This window comes from Anser anser (assembly GCF_964211835.1).
Source record: "Anser anser genome assembly, chromosome: 9".
Classification (NCBI taxonomy): Eukaryota; Metazoa; Chordata; class Aves; order Anseriformes; family Anatidae; genus Anser; species Anser anser.
Window position 1 is genome coordinate 14,755,171 of NC_139729.1, and position 13,591 is coordinate 14,768,761.

Genomic DNA, 13,591 nt, shown 5'->3' on the forward strand with positions numbered 1-13,591 from the left:
CTCTGTTTTACTATTCTTCCATGCCTGGTTTTAAGGAAAAAATAAAACTCTTTACTTTTTGTCTCAAATATGACATAGTGTTGTCACTTCTTATTCATTCTTTCTTAGTCATGTTTTTATCCTGTCCCCTGTTCACATCCCTCTTTATCTGTTACTCCTCCAAGGTGCTTGTTCTCTTTTTTTTTTTTTGCATTAATAGTACCTGCTGTGGTTCCTTTTCTGAAAACCTTTTGTTATCTTTCCCCTTTCCTTATCTCAGGAATTTAAATGGTCATCTCTGAGTATGATATTCAGCTGTATTCCACTGTACCCCTTGGGTGAGCTACATAAAGTGAAGGCTTGGACCTGAAATAGCCCTTTCTGTAGGATTGTGTTGCTGCTTTCTCCAACTGCTGAGCTTTCTACTCTTCTTTTTTTAGAAGGAAATAACGTAAACAGTCTGTTTACAAATGGTAGTTGCAATGCTGTCCTTCTACTGGGGTAGACATGCAGGAATTGAGATCTTTTTTTTTTTTAATAATCATGTATTCACTTGTATATTTTGAAACAGGAGAATTGTGGCATGTCTGTGTGTAATGGAAAAATCTATATCCTTGGTGGAAGACGAGAAAATGGTGAAGCCACAGACACTATTCTTTGCTATGATCCTGCAACAGGCATTATCACAGGAGTAGCAGCTATGCCCAGGCCAGTATCGTATCACGGCTGTGTGACGATTCATAGATATAATGAAAAAGGCTTTAAACTGTAATTTTTTTTTTCTTTGGGGGGGAGGAGGAAATAGCAGGATTGAATCCAGTGGTCTGCTGCAAGACAGGTTTTTAAATCCTGAAGTGGGAAAATGCCCTTTACTTACCTAAGTGTCATGAAAATTGTATCCTGTGCCTTTAAAAAAAAAAAGCAGGGGGTTAATTTAAATTAAAAATTAAAACTAGTCTACAAATCTGTATAGTTACCAGAGTATGTTGTACTGGTGATCAGAAATGTTGCCCTATATGTGTTAAGTAGTTAAAATCTTGGAAGCTTTGTGGGGAAAGTGCCTTCACAAGCACTTGTGCCTGTGTCCTAAGAAGCGATACCTACAAGGTTTCAGGTTCTGCTAATTGAAAAAATATGTAGCAAATAAATTTCAAAGAAGCATCTAGTAATAATTACAGTTAAGAAAAAGCTTGTCTAATTACAATACATACGTAAAGCATTCTTACAAGCAGATTATTTGGCTTAACCAAATAGATTTTAAGATCATGCATGATTTGTGATTTAAAAAAAAAAAAGGGGGGGGGAGGACGGCGGGATGATTTAAGCTACATAGGACAAATATTAGAATACTTGAGAAATGCTTTCCTCTGAAGGAGAACAGTGACATCTTGGTGGTTTTGTGAGCCACTGCAACATACAGTGCTGATTGCATACCTTAACACTATGGACCTTATTCATAGTGTTACTAAATGCTTGTCAGAAATACAAGGCTACATGACATGGAAAACTAGCCACTACTGGGGTGCAGGTATGCATCTGTGAAGCAGATTTGGAATCCCGGTTTTTAACGTCCCGAATAATATGACTGAAGCCAGAAAGTTGCTGGGTTTGTTCTCTGCTCAATGTGAAGCATCTCTAAACTACTCAAGGAATAAAGGAAAGAACTCAGAATTCAACTGTTTTTTTGAATTGCATTATAAATTACCTGGTAGAAGACGTAGGAACTCAGGTTGTACCCTGCAGCTTACAAATTGGTCTTCCATCTCTTCAGATGACAGATCTGGTGGAGTTACCCACCAAGTATTTTTTGGCCTTTCTTCAGACAATCACTCTAGCTCAATTCGACTACTGTATAAGCTGCTTGGCCACAGATGGAAGAGGTTCTGGAAAGGTCCCTTATATCACTAGAAAAGAGCTGTGGAGCTGACCATGTAGCCATATGAGGGTAACTCCCACACAACATGTCTGGCTAATTTTGAAGCCTAGAAAGTGCCTATATTTCAACCTGGATTTTTTGTAGTACACAAATATAAGGAGGACTTTAAAGATTAAAGAAATACCTTTACTATGTCTCATAGTTCCAGTATACAGTTATACAACTGAGGCACAAGTTCTTGAAAACTGAAATAGCACTTGAGAGTTGGAAAATATATAGTACTTTCTATGTACCAGTTTGCTATTAATTACCAAAAACCTCAGGAACTCCCTTTCAAAGGAATTCTGAGGACAGCAGCCAGTAGGGAAATTGGTCAGTGCCAGGGCAGAGAAAAACATAAGGCTCCTGCAGAGGCACCCTGGCCTCAGGGTTCTGGTCTACATGCTTGCTCAGGAGGGTGAAAACAAGCACCATGTCTGGAACGTCGTTTGTTCCACTGGACTCTCTTCACCATCTGTTTTCCCAGAGTATTTTTTCATGAGATGGAAATTCTGACCCTCAGTGAAGCTATGCCAAATTGGGAGTCGTCATTTTCAGTAACATATGGTCGTGACTTTTAAAGAGCACTGGGAGCTGCACTTTGTGATGCATTAACTTGTAACCTCAGGAAAGGACAAAAGTAACAGTTTTGGGCTGAATACCAAATGCTGCTTTGTATATGTTAAGAATATTGATAAAATACAAATCTCTGCATATCAGTGATGTCATTAGGAAATGGGTCCCTGAGAACACACATTCACAATGCCCTAAATAGGAAGCCATTTGGTAACGTAAGACTTAAATTTAATCCTTTTCTAAGTTTCTTGTGCCTGCTTGCCAAGTGTTACTTTGAAAAGGTTATTTCAGTACCTGTGAATAAGGTCCATTGATAGCAATTGTAATTGCCCAATTAATGATGTTATATACTAACAATGTATAGTTTGTGCTATTGTTGTAAATGACAATGTAAAAAATGATAGAAGCACTTCATTAGAGATGCAGTTTGAAAAATATTCTCCCTTCTTTTGATTTCCTTCTTGTTTGTATTAAGATGTGTGATGCTGATTGTCATGCTAAACTGTTTTTAAACGTTCTTGATTCAGTGTCATCTATGTATAGGTATCTTTTAACCTGATTATAATACTGCACTATGTAAATACTGCTTTTTCTGGTTTTGAAAATACAGCTATAAACTGAAATTTCTTAATTATGTACTGTTACCTATTTTTGAAAATGAAAGTGTTTAATGAACCAGTAAATGCAGAAATGTAAAGAGAAGTTTTCCGCTACAGTTCTTGAACCTGTACTCAGTGCTGAACAGTTAGGTGTGGAGTATTGCTAAAAGGGCAGTTACTCATGCTGTGATTTCCTCAAAACAAACAAGTTCTTTGGTTTGAATCTAAGTAATTTTCACTTACAACCTGCTCTGTTTAGAACAGTACTTTCAGATGTGCTAGATCTGAACAATTCAACTTCGGTTTAATGAAAATGTACTGTTTTCCTAGAAGGATGCTTTATTCAGGAAATTGCTTTCCTGAGTCACCTGTTCTCTGATGCATTTCATTCAGGTGTAGATGGATTCAAAGATTAAAATTCTGACTTTTCTAGCTGATTAGTTTGTGGTTGAGCAGTAAATTGTGTTGTTTGCATGTTCTGTTGTTTGTTTTCCTCTCAGCCAGGAGAGAAAACTTTGAATGTCTTTTAGTATAATCAAGACTTTCATCATGCATGGTAACAGGTTGGCACCACCAAAGCAGGGCCACCTGCTTAAGATGTAATTTCAGCTTAACCATGCACAAGAAGAGGGGATCAGGTGTCTCCAAAGTCACACCTAGAACAAAATTCAAGAGTTGTCTAGTATCTCACTCCACTAAACAGATAAATGTTAAAAGTTTCACTCTTAAAAAGAAACTAGAGTGAATGTTTTCCTTCTCCATTTTGCTATCCACTACTTCCTGCTTGAAACTTCATGAGACATCCTTCTATTCTTAGCAATATGATGTTAACTGAGAAGAAAGGTGATCTTGCCTTGTGGCCTGGCTTTGAGAAGGCTCTGTATGGAAAGCTTGAGTATTGTGTTGCAGTGTAGCCCATGGCCGCCTGCTTTTGGACAGCCGCTGCATCCCTTCATCTCTCAGTTGTCAAGCATACAATGCTGCGTAATAATCATTTGGCTTAGCTGTAGGCTCCCCTCTTAGTACTGCTTAAAAAGGCGTAACTTGTGGGATCTCTTCCATTTGTACTACTAGACAGTTAATTTTACAGTATGAGCCTCATGTACATCTTGTCGATTAAGCTCTGTGCTTTCTGGGCTATAGCAGCAAGAATCCACAGTTGTCCTTGTTTGTTTGTTTTTAATTAATTACCCATGCAATTCTCATCAAAGGCTGCTCATTTCGTGGATATCTTTAATGCAAATGATGCTGATATGGGCCTTTATGATAATTCATTCAAGCTTTATAAATGAGGTTTTTACCACTGCAAGACTCTGAGAGAGGCGGTTGACGCGGGAACTGGAGGGGAACTGGAGGTGGTGCTCACCTTGACAGGCTCACAGAGGAAGCTTTGATTACCTTGTGCTTGATGGTCACCTGTGCTTGAGAGCAAGGGCACTGCTGGCTGCTCCAGCTTCTTCCTCAAATAGCTGAGCTCACCACCTTATCTTAGATGAGTGCTCAATTTATTCTGTGTTTGTTTTATTTGAGGGGCAAGGACAAAGGAAAGCAGTCTCACTTGTGCTTTCAATTTCCCTCCCAGGCAAGGCAGAGGGGTGTGCTGGAGCTGCGCCTTGTCGGGGCTAGGTAGAGCTGTGAACTTAACTCCAGCTCCAAAGAGACCACAGAGAAGCTTGTGGGGGAAAACAGCAGGAGGAAACGAGGGATTGTGCATTTTCTGGGTTTGCTGAACCAAGACATTTGGGATGTTCAGCTTGCAATTCCAGATGCTGAAGCTCAGTTGGTTAAAAAAAAAAAAATAAATTACTATTTGTCGAGACTCCTAACTCAAAGATGCATACTTGGTCAAGGGCTTCTAGAAGTGATGTTCAGGAAATGCGATGGTTCAGTTCTCCTACTTGCCTAACTGGACAAGTATATCTTTTATTCCATGCCTGAAGATGGCAAAAGCCAAGTTAAGAGCATTAAAATATGATCACTGTGAGGCAACGTGAATGTTTTTGTCTGAATGTAGACCTGTGAATACAAGAAAGTACAAATAAAATGTTTCATTGTGCCTGGTTAAAAAATCTGGGCTCTATATATATAAAGGTTCTATAAAGTAGGATCTTTATAAGATGAGATTTTTTAATGCAAAAATTTGCTATCTGATTGGGGGCCAAACAGTGATTTTTTTTTTTAATTTATGTATCTAGTATACAAGTTTCCACAAGTTACATGATTTCATATGGCATTAATAAATATCCATCTCACTGTCATTCAGTTTATCATGGTCATGTCAGCGCTGCGAGTGTTACCACAAAACAGTAAGCAGCCTCTTCCTGGCCCCAAACCAGTTGTGTTCTCTGTACCATGTCCTTGTGTCAGCTTCTTCCATAACTAACGCTATGCATACATTTGTTACTCAAAGTATATAGCCTTGATAAAATACTAAGAACTCTACAGGAACATTTTTTTCTACTGAAATGCTCCAGTCTATACTCCTATGTTTGTGTGCACATCCATGTGTGTGAATAGTTTTTGATCATTTTATGATAACTGTTCTGAGTATGGCATATAAAAAGGCCCTGTGTACAGCATGTTGATAATGTAATTATGGCTTCCTTTGTATCATTAGTTCCAAAGAAAATAGTGCGTTAATATTGAAAAATATCTGTGCCTTGAATTCACTTATATTTTTATCTGTTGTGAAAAAGAGTTTGGATTATTCTTCCTGTTTATTAGGATCGGTCTTACTGTCCAGACTGTTGATGTCCTTCTAAGAGAAATAAATCATTCGTTAGAAGAACGGTTAAAGCTATTGCTTAGAATGCACCTAGAATGCTTTCATTATTGCAGTGCTATGGCAGATTTAATCTAGGGAAATTTGTTTTTTTCTCTTTGCTGTTTTCAGCACTTCTTAGTGACAACAGATTGGAGTTCAGTCTTTGACTTCCTGTCCTTGATATGTACAGTTCTGTTTCTGAACACACTGACTTGTCAGTAGTGTCTTGTTCAATATACACAATACAAAGCAATAATATGATGCAGCACGGCAATATTCAAAATCAAGAGACTTGAATGTAATATACTATTACTAATTTCATCTATGTAAATGCTAGACCTATGCGGGTTGTTCCCTTTTTGGTGTACCTGTAGCACTTTGGACGAATAGGAACTACTTGGCCATGGAAAGAAAGTTTACCTCCTGAACTTTTATCCAGATGATATTCTCTTCACTTGAAATCATGCTTTGATTTGACTGAAGAAAAAACAGCAGTTCATGTTTTTCCTTGCCAGTTTCTTTATTAACTGAAATGGAAAAGGTTTAAGCTCTGCTAAGAGCTGATCTCGCCTTCAAGGATGATCTGGTACAGCACAAACGACGTCTGAACTAGAAGTGCAGACTGCTTGGGGTGTGCCAGAGTCGGCGCAACGTTGCGGCGTGTATGTCTTCAGATTGTGCTGACAGTAGGAGAGTGACTTTGTAATGTAGTGCAATCGCAATAACATTTACCTGTTACGTTTAAATGTATTTCTTGCATAATTCTTTGGAAGTTGTTTTTTTTTTAAGTTCAATGTACCTAATAAACATTTGCCTTTTGAATAATTGACTGTGTTTTATTTTAGGTCTGAGATCCAGGGAGGGGCTTGGTTGTGTAGAGGGGAAATTCCTTCCTCTTTTTCTTAGGTCTTTTGTTAGATTCTGCCCATTTGTAGCCTCTTTACGCTGGAGAACTGACAAAGCAGAGCGGGGGGGATGTAACACGGCGGTTACTGCTGGGTATTGGGAAGGGAAAAGGATGAGCACGGGCTCTGAAGGCAAAAAGTGCAGGAAATCAGGAAGGGGTAGCATAAGGGTAGGAGGGTGACCGGCGGTAACACGGCTTGGAAAGAGACTGCCACACAGGTGCTTCTCCTGAAGTGAGCTGCTGCCTGGGCTGCTCCCAGCTCCTGCTTGCCAGCGTGTGAGGGTGGTGCTGAGGTGGAACCGACAGGGTTTTGGGGATTGCCCTTTCCTGGCGAAAGAAGAGAGCAAGGGAAGCGCCTCTGAGCGCTGCAAGTCCAACACGGGATAGTTCTAAGGCTTAAAAACAGACTGGCAGCGGTGTTTTAACGACACCCTCCTGTTCCTCTTCCCGCTAGCAGGAAAAAGGAAGAAAAGCGAACCGCTTCCCGTGAAGGCGGGGCGGGGCGGGGACGCTGTGAGGGGCCGGGGGCTCGGCCACGGCCGGCACTGGGGGCCCCGCTTCGAGGCCCTGGAGGCGGCGGGCGCGGGGCGGGCTCGGCCGCTCCTCAGGTGCGGGGCCCCGGGGGGAATCGGGCGGGCCCGGCCCGGCCCCGCCCCGCCGCCGCTGTCCGCCTGCGCGGGCCCCGCCCCGGCGCTGAGGGGCCGCGCGGCCCTGCGCTCATGGCGGCGGCGCTGCGGGCGGCGGCGGGACGGGGCCGGCGCTGAGCGCGGGCGGCGGGGCCGGGGCCGGGCGGCGGCGCGCGGGTGAGCGGCGGGCAAAGGGGGAAGGACCGGGAGTGAGGGGGGGGGCGGGAGGAGTGCGCGCGGCCGCGGCGGCGGCGGCTTTGTGTGCGCGGGCGGGGGGAGGGGAGGGGAGGGGAGCAGCGCACGTGGGCTGGGGCCGCGCGGGCACCGCCCCCCCCGCCCCGCCCCGCCCCGCCCGGCGGGGGCCGGCACCGGGCCCTCGGGGGGGGGGGTTCGGGGGGGAGACCGCGGCCTGGCGTCGGTAACGCCTCTGCTCATCCCCTCGTCGCAGCGGCCGGGAGCATGTCCGGGATGAAGAGAGCGGTGGCGGAGAAGGACCCCGACTACGAGGACATCGCCATCGCGCAGCCCAGCAAGCGGCACCGGGCGGCCGAGCGCTCAGGTGGGCGCCCCGGGCCCGGGCGGAGGCGGCAGGCGGGGGGGGGCAGGACAAAATATGAAAATAAAGTGTTCTTAAAAGCCTCTGTAATGTAACCACAAATTCTAAAGTGCTTTAATTGTCTTAATCCTGGTATTGCACTGCCTCAGTCTTGGGAAGAGATGCAGTTGTCTCTGTCTGAACGGCACGTTTCATGCCTTACTGTGTTCAGGTTTAAGTGTAGCTTTACATGCGAATTTCCCAAGTATGGTGTTCATGGTTGGAGAGAAATTATATCTGCTGGTTTTTAATTTTGCATTACTCATCTAGATTCTATCATAATTCAGTTTTAATGTAGGCTTGAACTATTTCTAGTTCTAGATAATGTGTGTGTATATATATATGGAAACCAGTAAATACCTGTAGGATACCCTCTTGCAAATGCAAGCCTAGGTTACGTTACTCACATTGTAGGTATGCGATCGGACGGTAAAATTCCTTGTGACAGTAATTACCTGATAGCTGTAACATACCAGCAAATTTTGACTTGCTTTTGATTTCTTTGCTCTTTCCATGTAGGATCTTAGAAGCCTTTTTGAACAGACAAATGCCCTTTAGTCAAGCAGATGCTTCCTCTGAAGCTCAAAACACAGCCTTAGTATTGTGGCCTCCTGTACTATTTAGAAACAACATAAAATTTTTCTAGGGAACCCAGGCTGTTTTTCTCTCCTCTGCCTTGTGGTGTGGTCATTGTGCTTCTGACACAAGCTGGAGGACCTTTTTCAGGCTTTCTTCTAGAAGTACAACTGCTCTTCCGAGTCCTTACTTAGAACTGATATGAACACGTTGCTTGGATTGCTCTGATTCAGCCCTCCTGGGAGAGGATTTTGTAGGAGGTACACCAGCTTTCAGTAATGTAGTTTCTTTTGTGGCTAATAAAAAGCTTGTAGGCACTCCAGAGCAGGCTGTGCTCCATGCCAGTGCTAAACGTATAAAATATTGGTTTGCATTATTATTGCTACATGAAGTGTAAATTTCCTGGATATGAGTTAGGCCAGGGAGAGACAAAAATGTACATAGCATTCTAGGGTACTCCTGCACAATTGCAGTGGTAACTGCACTTGACAATAACATATTTTTGTTTGTCTTTTTACTGTTTACAGCTTCAGTAAGACCAGAAGTAAGCAGTTTGGTCATATGTTGTTTGTCATCTCACACCTAAAAAGAAAAAAATAGCCTTCCACATAAGCCAGCTTTTAAAGACGCATGTGATTTTTGTTAAGACAAATTACTTTCTTTTGCAAAGAAGTTATCCTTGACATTTTTTTGATGCTGAAATTATCACTTCACTTTTCACTTGTTAATGATTTATCTTTGTTTTTTTCAAGTGGAGCCTCAGAAATAGAAATATTTTTTTCTTTATTTTTCATGTGTGGCCTTGTGCAGCTCGAGATGTTGCTGTGCAGAAGATTGAGACAATTATTAAAGAACAGTTTGCTGTCGAAATGAAGAATAAAGAACATGAAATTGAAGTTATAGATCAGGTATAAAGGTTTTCTTACTAAAAAAAAAAAATAGTTAAAGTCCTGGTGTGATTTGCTTTTGGATATTGCGGTAGTGGTTATCTGTTCATTGTTATATGTTATATTCATTGCTATATGTTACTTCTTTTCTTTTCATAGCGCCTGATTGAAGCAAGAAGGATGATGGATAAGCTGCGTGCCTGTATCGTGGCTAACTATTATGCCTCTGCTGGTCTTCTCAAAGCTGGAGAGGTAAAGATTACTTTGTGAAAAACAAGACTTTGAGGGGTATTTGTGAAAAGTGATGTGTAGTCTTCTGGATATATAGCTAATGTTGGGGTTCGAGATGCAGTTTCTGAAGTAGTGGAATCTGAACCCCCGCTGGGAGAGCAGTGGGAGAGGTGACCTGGTAGGTGTCACTAGCTGGGCCTTGGCCACTTCAGTCATCTTGACTCAAGTGAGAAGTCTCTGGGCAGTGCTTGGTTCTGTTTCCTGAAACACTCTTTTGTCACTTTTTTGTGAAGCACTTTTTGAAGCACTTTTTGTCACTTTTTGTTGTGCGGCAGAGCACCTGGCTTCTCCCACACTTCACAGTTATCCTTGCAAAGCCCTGGAGGGCAAAGACCAAATTTTCCCATCTCACAAATGGAGTGGAAGTAGATGGACTTAAAAACTTGTCAGAAAAAAAAAACCACATTTCTCGAGTCCTGGGCAGTGAAACAATCTTCCCTTTACCCAGGCAGTTGTTCTGTTAATGATGTGTTAACCAGGCTGATGGCAGCAGTGAAGCATGAGGTAAATCAAGGAGCTATCACAAAAAGATTAAAAATTCACGAGGAGGTTAAGAAATAAAACAACAGAGCCCCTACGAGTTAACTCTCCCATTCTGAGCACCGATTCTTTAGTAGCCTGGTAATTGCGGGGTGTTGGAGACTCACACTGAGGCTGAATGCAGGCTCCTCACTGACATGTAGCTCCCTGCCAGTTTACCTATTTTAGTTAACTCCCTGAGTTGGAAAAATGATAGCTGTTTTCCAGGAAAAATCTAAGCTGATACTGAAACCTGTTAATGTGTGCTGAGAGCTGAGGTTTCACTCCAGTGCCGTAAGAGTTTCTCTACCAAGCAAGGGCTCTCATTGTTATTCCTATTTTCCTATTTTGATTTCCAGAAGGCTTGGTGGAGGACAAAAAAAAGTAATGGTCCACCTTGTTTTTCCTCTCACTGAACTTGAATTGAGCAACTGGAGCTGAGAAAGATTATGATGGTACTGGGAGGCTTGGAGATCTCTCCTCTGCATTCGGTTTTGTGTGGGTGGCTGAGGAATTTGAGCTAGATTCTGATCTTTTAAAGTACTTTCATCCAGTGTTGTCACGTGTCAGCAAGAGCTTGTTCTGCCCCCTGTTTACTTGTTTTGCCATGCAGGGTGTTTTTTTTTTTTTTTTTCCTTGCTGAGTTTCACAGCTTGCAGAAATGCTAACATTATATATTGTTTTGGAGCGTTCGTAAAACTGGTGTGACCTCGTGTTTGTTTTCTTGTTATGAGCTTATGGCTAGTGTAGCTGTACCTTTGATTGCATTTTATATTGTTTCTAAAAGTCCTGCTTTGCATGCTGGCTAGATCATGTCTTTTTTTAATTTGAACTTGTTGCTGGTTTCATTTAGGTCTGTTTTCGTTGTGTGGTTAACGTGCTTGATTCTGCTGGCAGGGAGTGATTGCCCCTATTTCTACTTTTGGGAATGGGAATTTTTGTAGTTTAGCTCAGTGTGCTTAATATGTAAATGCTTGTAAACTTGTAAGAAGATGACTTGCAAATTCCTGATCTGTTCTCATGAACAGTTCTTCAGCCTGGTGCTTCTGGGTTTTGAGGCTTCTGGTTCTGTACAATTATAGTTGTGTGTTGGGTTGTTTGTTTTTACTATAAATAAGTGGACAAGGTGTTGGTCAGTTCACTGGATGGAAGAAAGGAAAATGGGTTGGTTATTTATTGATTTACATCTATTTTGACTTGAAGGAAGCTTAGGTATTTTCTTGTTTTAAAGATTTTATATATGTGTGTGTGTTTCACATGGAGCTCTTGCAAATGCTTGGAAAACTGATAGGATTTGTGTTCTCCAGATATCAAAGTTCAGGATTTTGGTTTCAAAACTCTTTTAAGGGCTGTTGAGCAGGGAGAGTTGGCAGTTGCTTAGGTCATGTGCCTCATGGACAGCTGGGAGGAAAGCTGTCAGCTGAGCCCTTAACTTCTGGGTGGGGGACTATTCAACTCCACTGCTGCTGCCACCTCTTGAGGGCAGTTCTGCCCTGTCCTGGTGCCCGTACTGGCTGCATGTTAAACCTCGCAGGTTCAGGAGGATCTAATGTTATCTCTGAAACACCCATTTTGATGAAATTCTGTGAGTGTGTGTAAGCACGTTCCTCTTTAGCTTCTGTTAAGCTTTGGCAGCAGGCAGGGTGCTAATAAATGTATCTTGCCTCATGGGCATTGGCAAGACCACCAGCTGGTAGCAAAATTAAGGAGCCTAATACATTTGCATACCCTGCTTGCCTGCAAGAATCAGGCATCTGTGGTCTTTCTGTGTACGGTGAAGGCCTGCAGAGGAGGGGATGCTGTTATTTTCAAGGGGACATTGTAAGTGTCAGTCTGCTGCAGCCCTCCTTTCCAAAGGCAGGTGGATTTCGGGGATCAGAGGCTCTAAAGGAACAGATTCAATCTGGGGTCCTACTTCTATAGAACCATTGCAAGATTTTCTCTTCTGTGGTGTATGTTTTTTTCTGCAAGGCAGCTGATTAAATATTGGCTCGTTATTTGTATGTTGAATTTTCCCCTTTGGCACAGCCTCGTTTTATCTGGGCTACAGGAAAATAAATTACTGGATCTGCCTGGCCTCTGTTGCAGGGGACCAGGACGTGTGACACAACAATTCTCAATCACCCTTCAATCAAGAAGTTCCTGGAATCGCCCTCCAGATCCTCGTCCCCTGCTAACCAGGGCTCAGACACTCCATCCGCCAACCACTCTGAGAGCGACTCGCTCTCCCAGCACAATGACTTTCTCCTGGACAAGGACAATGGCAACTTGGATGCAGACGACCGGCTGACAAACAGCCTGGACCAGAGACAGAGCAGAAATACTGGCCGGGTAAAGTAAAACGCGAGTGGTGGTCAAGTTGTTGGAGGTGTGTGCTCTGTCTGGACTCGGTGCTGGCACCAGGAGCTCTTCATGTTGTCACCCACCTTGCTGAAGATCTGTTCCTTACCCTCTCCAACCGCTTGCTTCCACTCTCAGCCTGGCTTTGCTGTGAGGCTAACTGAAGCGTATGTAACTTGGGTAACTCCTCTTAATTCTTACCCAACAGAGAGGTCAGCAAGGCAGCAGCGACAGCGTTCATGTTAGCACTGCTGATCTGCTGCTGTCTGGCTTGGTAGTCTCTGGGGAAGGAGCTGTTTCACAGCTTGAGCACAGGGTTTTGCTGTGTGGATGGAAGTCGGGTCAGGAAGGGTAGAGCCTGGAAAGAAGAGCGAGAAACGTCATTCCCAGTAATGTGCTTTGGGAGCTGGTGATATTCCGTATAGTGATGCTGCTGGGTGCCCCTGGGGACTGCGTTGCTCTGAGTGATTGAACCTTTGGGGTTGGGGCTGCTTAGCACTGTGTGGGGAACATTTAGTGGTGGCTGGGTCGGCTCCTCCTGGGGGCGTGAGCTGGTAGAGCCTGGGGGCGCACTGTGTGCTGGTTTTCTCTTGGTAGCACTGCTTGCTCTTGAACTAATATTACCATTTGCTTAACTGAACCAGACTGATCCACGTTAAAAATACCTTCTTTCATATTTCCCTGCACTTTTTTCTGTGTTACTTTTGACATGGATCCATTCCGTGTATGGTTCACTATGGAGCTGCAGAAATCATTGTACAGTTGCAGTTAAGAACCCACTTAGAAACAGATACAGCTGCCCAAAAGGTCCTTCTCAAGCCGTGTCCTCAGTACCGTGTGATTAAAACATAGCCTACATCTTGCAGTGAGCACCAGTTTCCCTTATTTTCGTCTTTCTTGCTCTAGGAAATAGAAAAGAGCCACGTACTTATTCACAGTGGCCGTTAGACAACTGAAGAGAAACTTTGCAGAAGAGAAGTGATTTCTCCTGCAGAGAAGCTGCAGCTTGCTGAGCAT

General features: G+C 43.2%; 2 protein-coding genes across 12 annotated transcripts in view; both read left to right on the forward strand.

Annotated features, from left to right (window-relative positions):
* The window catches only part of KLHL24 (kelch like family member 24), a 28,153-nt gene extending 21,495 nt beyond the window's left edge, over nucleotides 1-6,658 (forward strand). For all 8 annotated transcript variants that reach the window (XM_083849144.1, XM_083849143.1, XM_083849139.1 and 5 more), the window contains one exon: nucleotides 551-6,658. In XM_083849144.1, coding sequence (XP_083705270.1) covers nucleotides 551-751 — 201 coding nt within the window. In that variant the 3' untranslated portion in view covers nucleotides 752-6,658. The remainder of the gene's footprint in view (nucleotides 1-550) is intronic.
* Nucleotides 6,659-7,239: 581 nt separating this feature from the next.
* YEATS2 (YEATS domain containing 2) overlaps nucleotides 7,240-13,591 on the forward strand; it is a 48,499-nt gene continuing 42,147 nt past the window's right edge. For 3 of the 4 annotated variants that reach the window (XM_083849089.1, XM_083849091.1, XM_083849092.1), the window contains exons 1-5: nucleotides 7,424-7,543; nucleotides 7,815-7,925; nucleotides 9,348-9,445; nucleotides 9,584-9,676; nucleotides 12,323-12,565. In XM_083849089.1, coding sequence (XP_083705215.1) covers nucleotides 7,826-7,925; nucleotides 9,348-9,445; nucleotides 9,584-9,676; nucleotides 12,323-12,565 — 534 coding nt within the window. In that variant the 5' untranslated portion in view covers nucleotides 7,424-7,543; nucleotides 7,815-7,825. Of the gene's footprint in view, nucleotides 7,349-7,423; nucleotides 7,544-7,814; nucleotides 7,926-9,347; nucleotides 9,446-9,583; nucleotides 9,677-12,322; nucleotides 12,566-13,591 lie in introns of those variants that run through there. The other variant, XM_083849090.1, reaches the window with a different exon arrangement.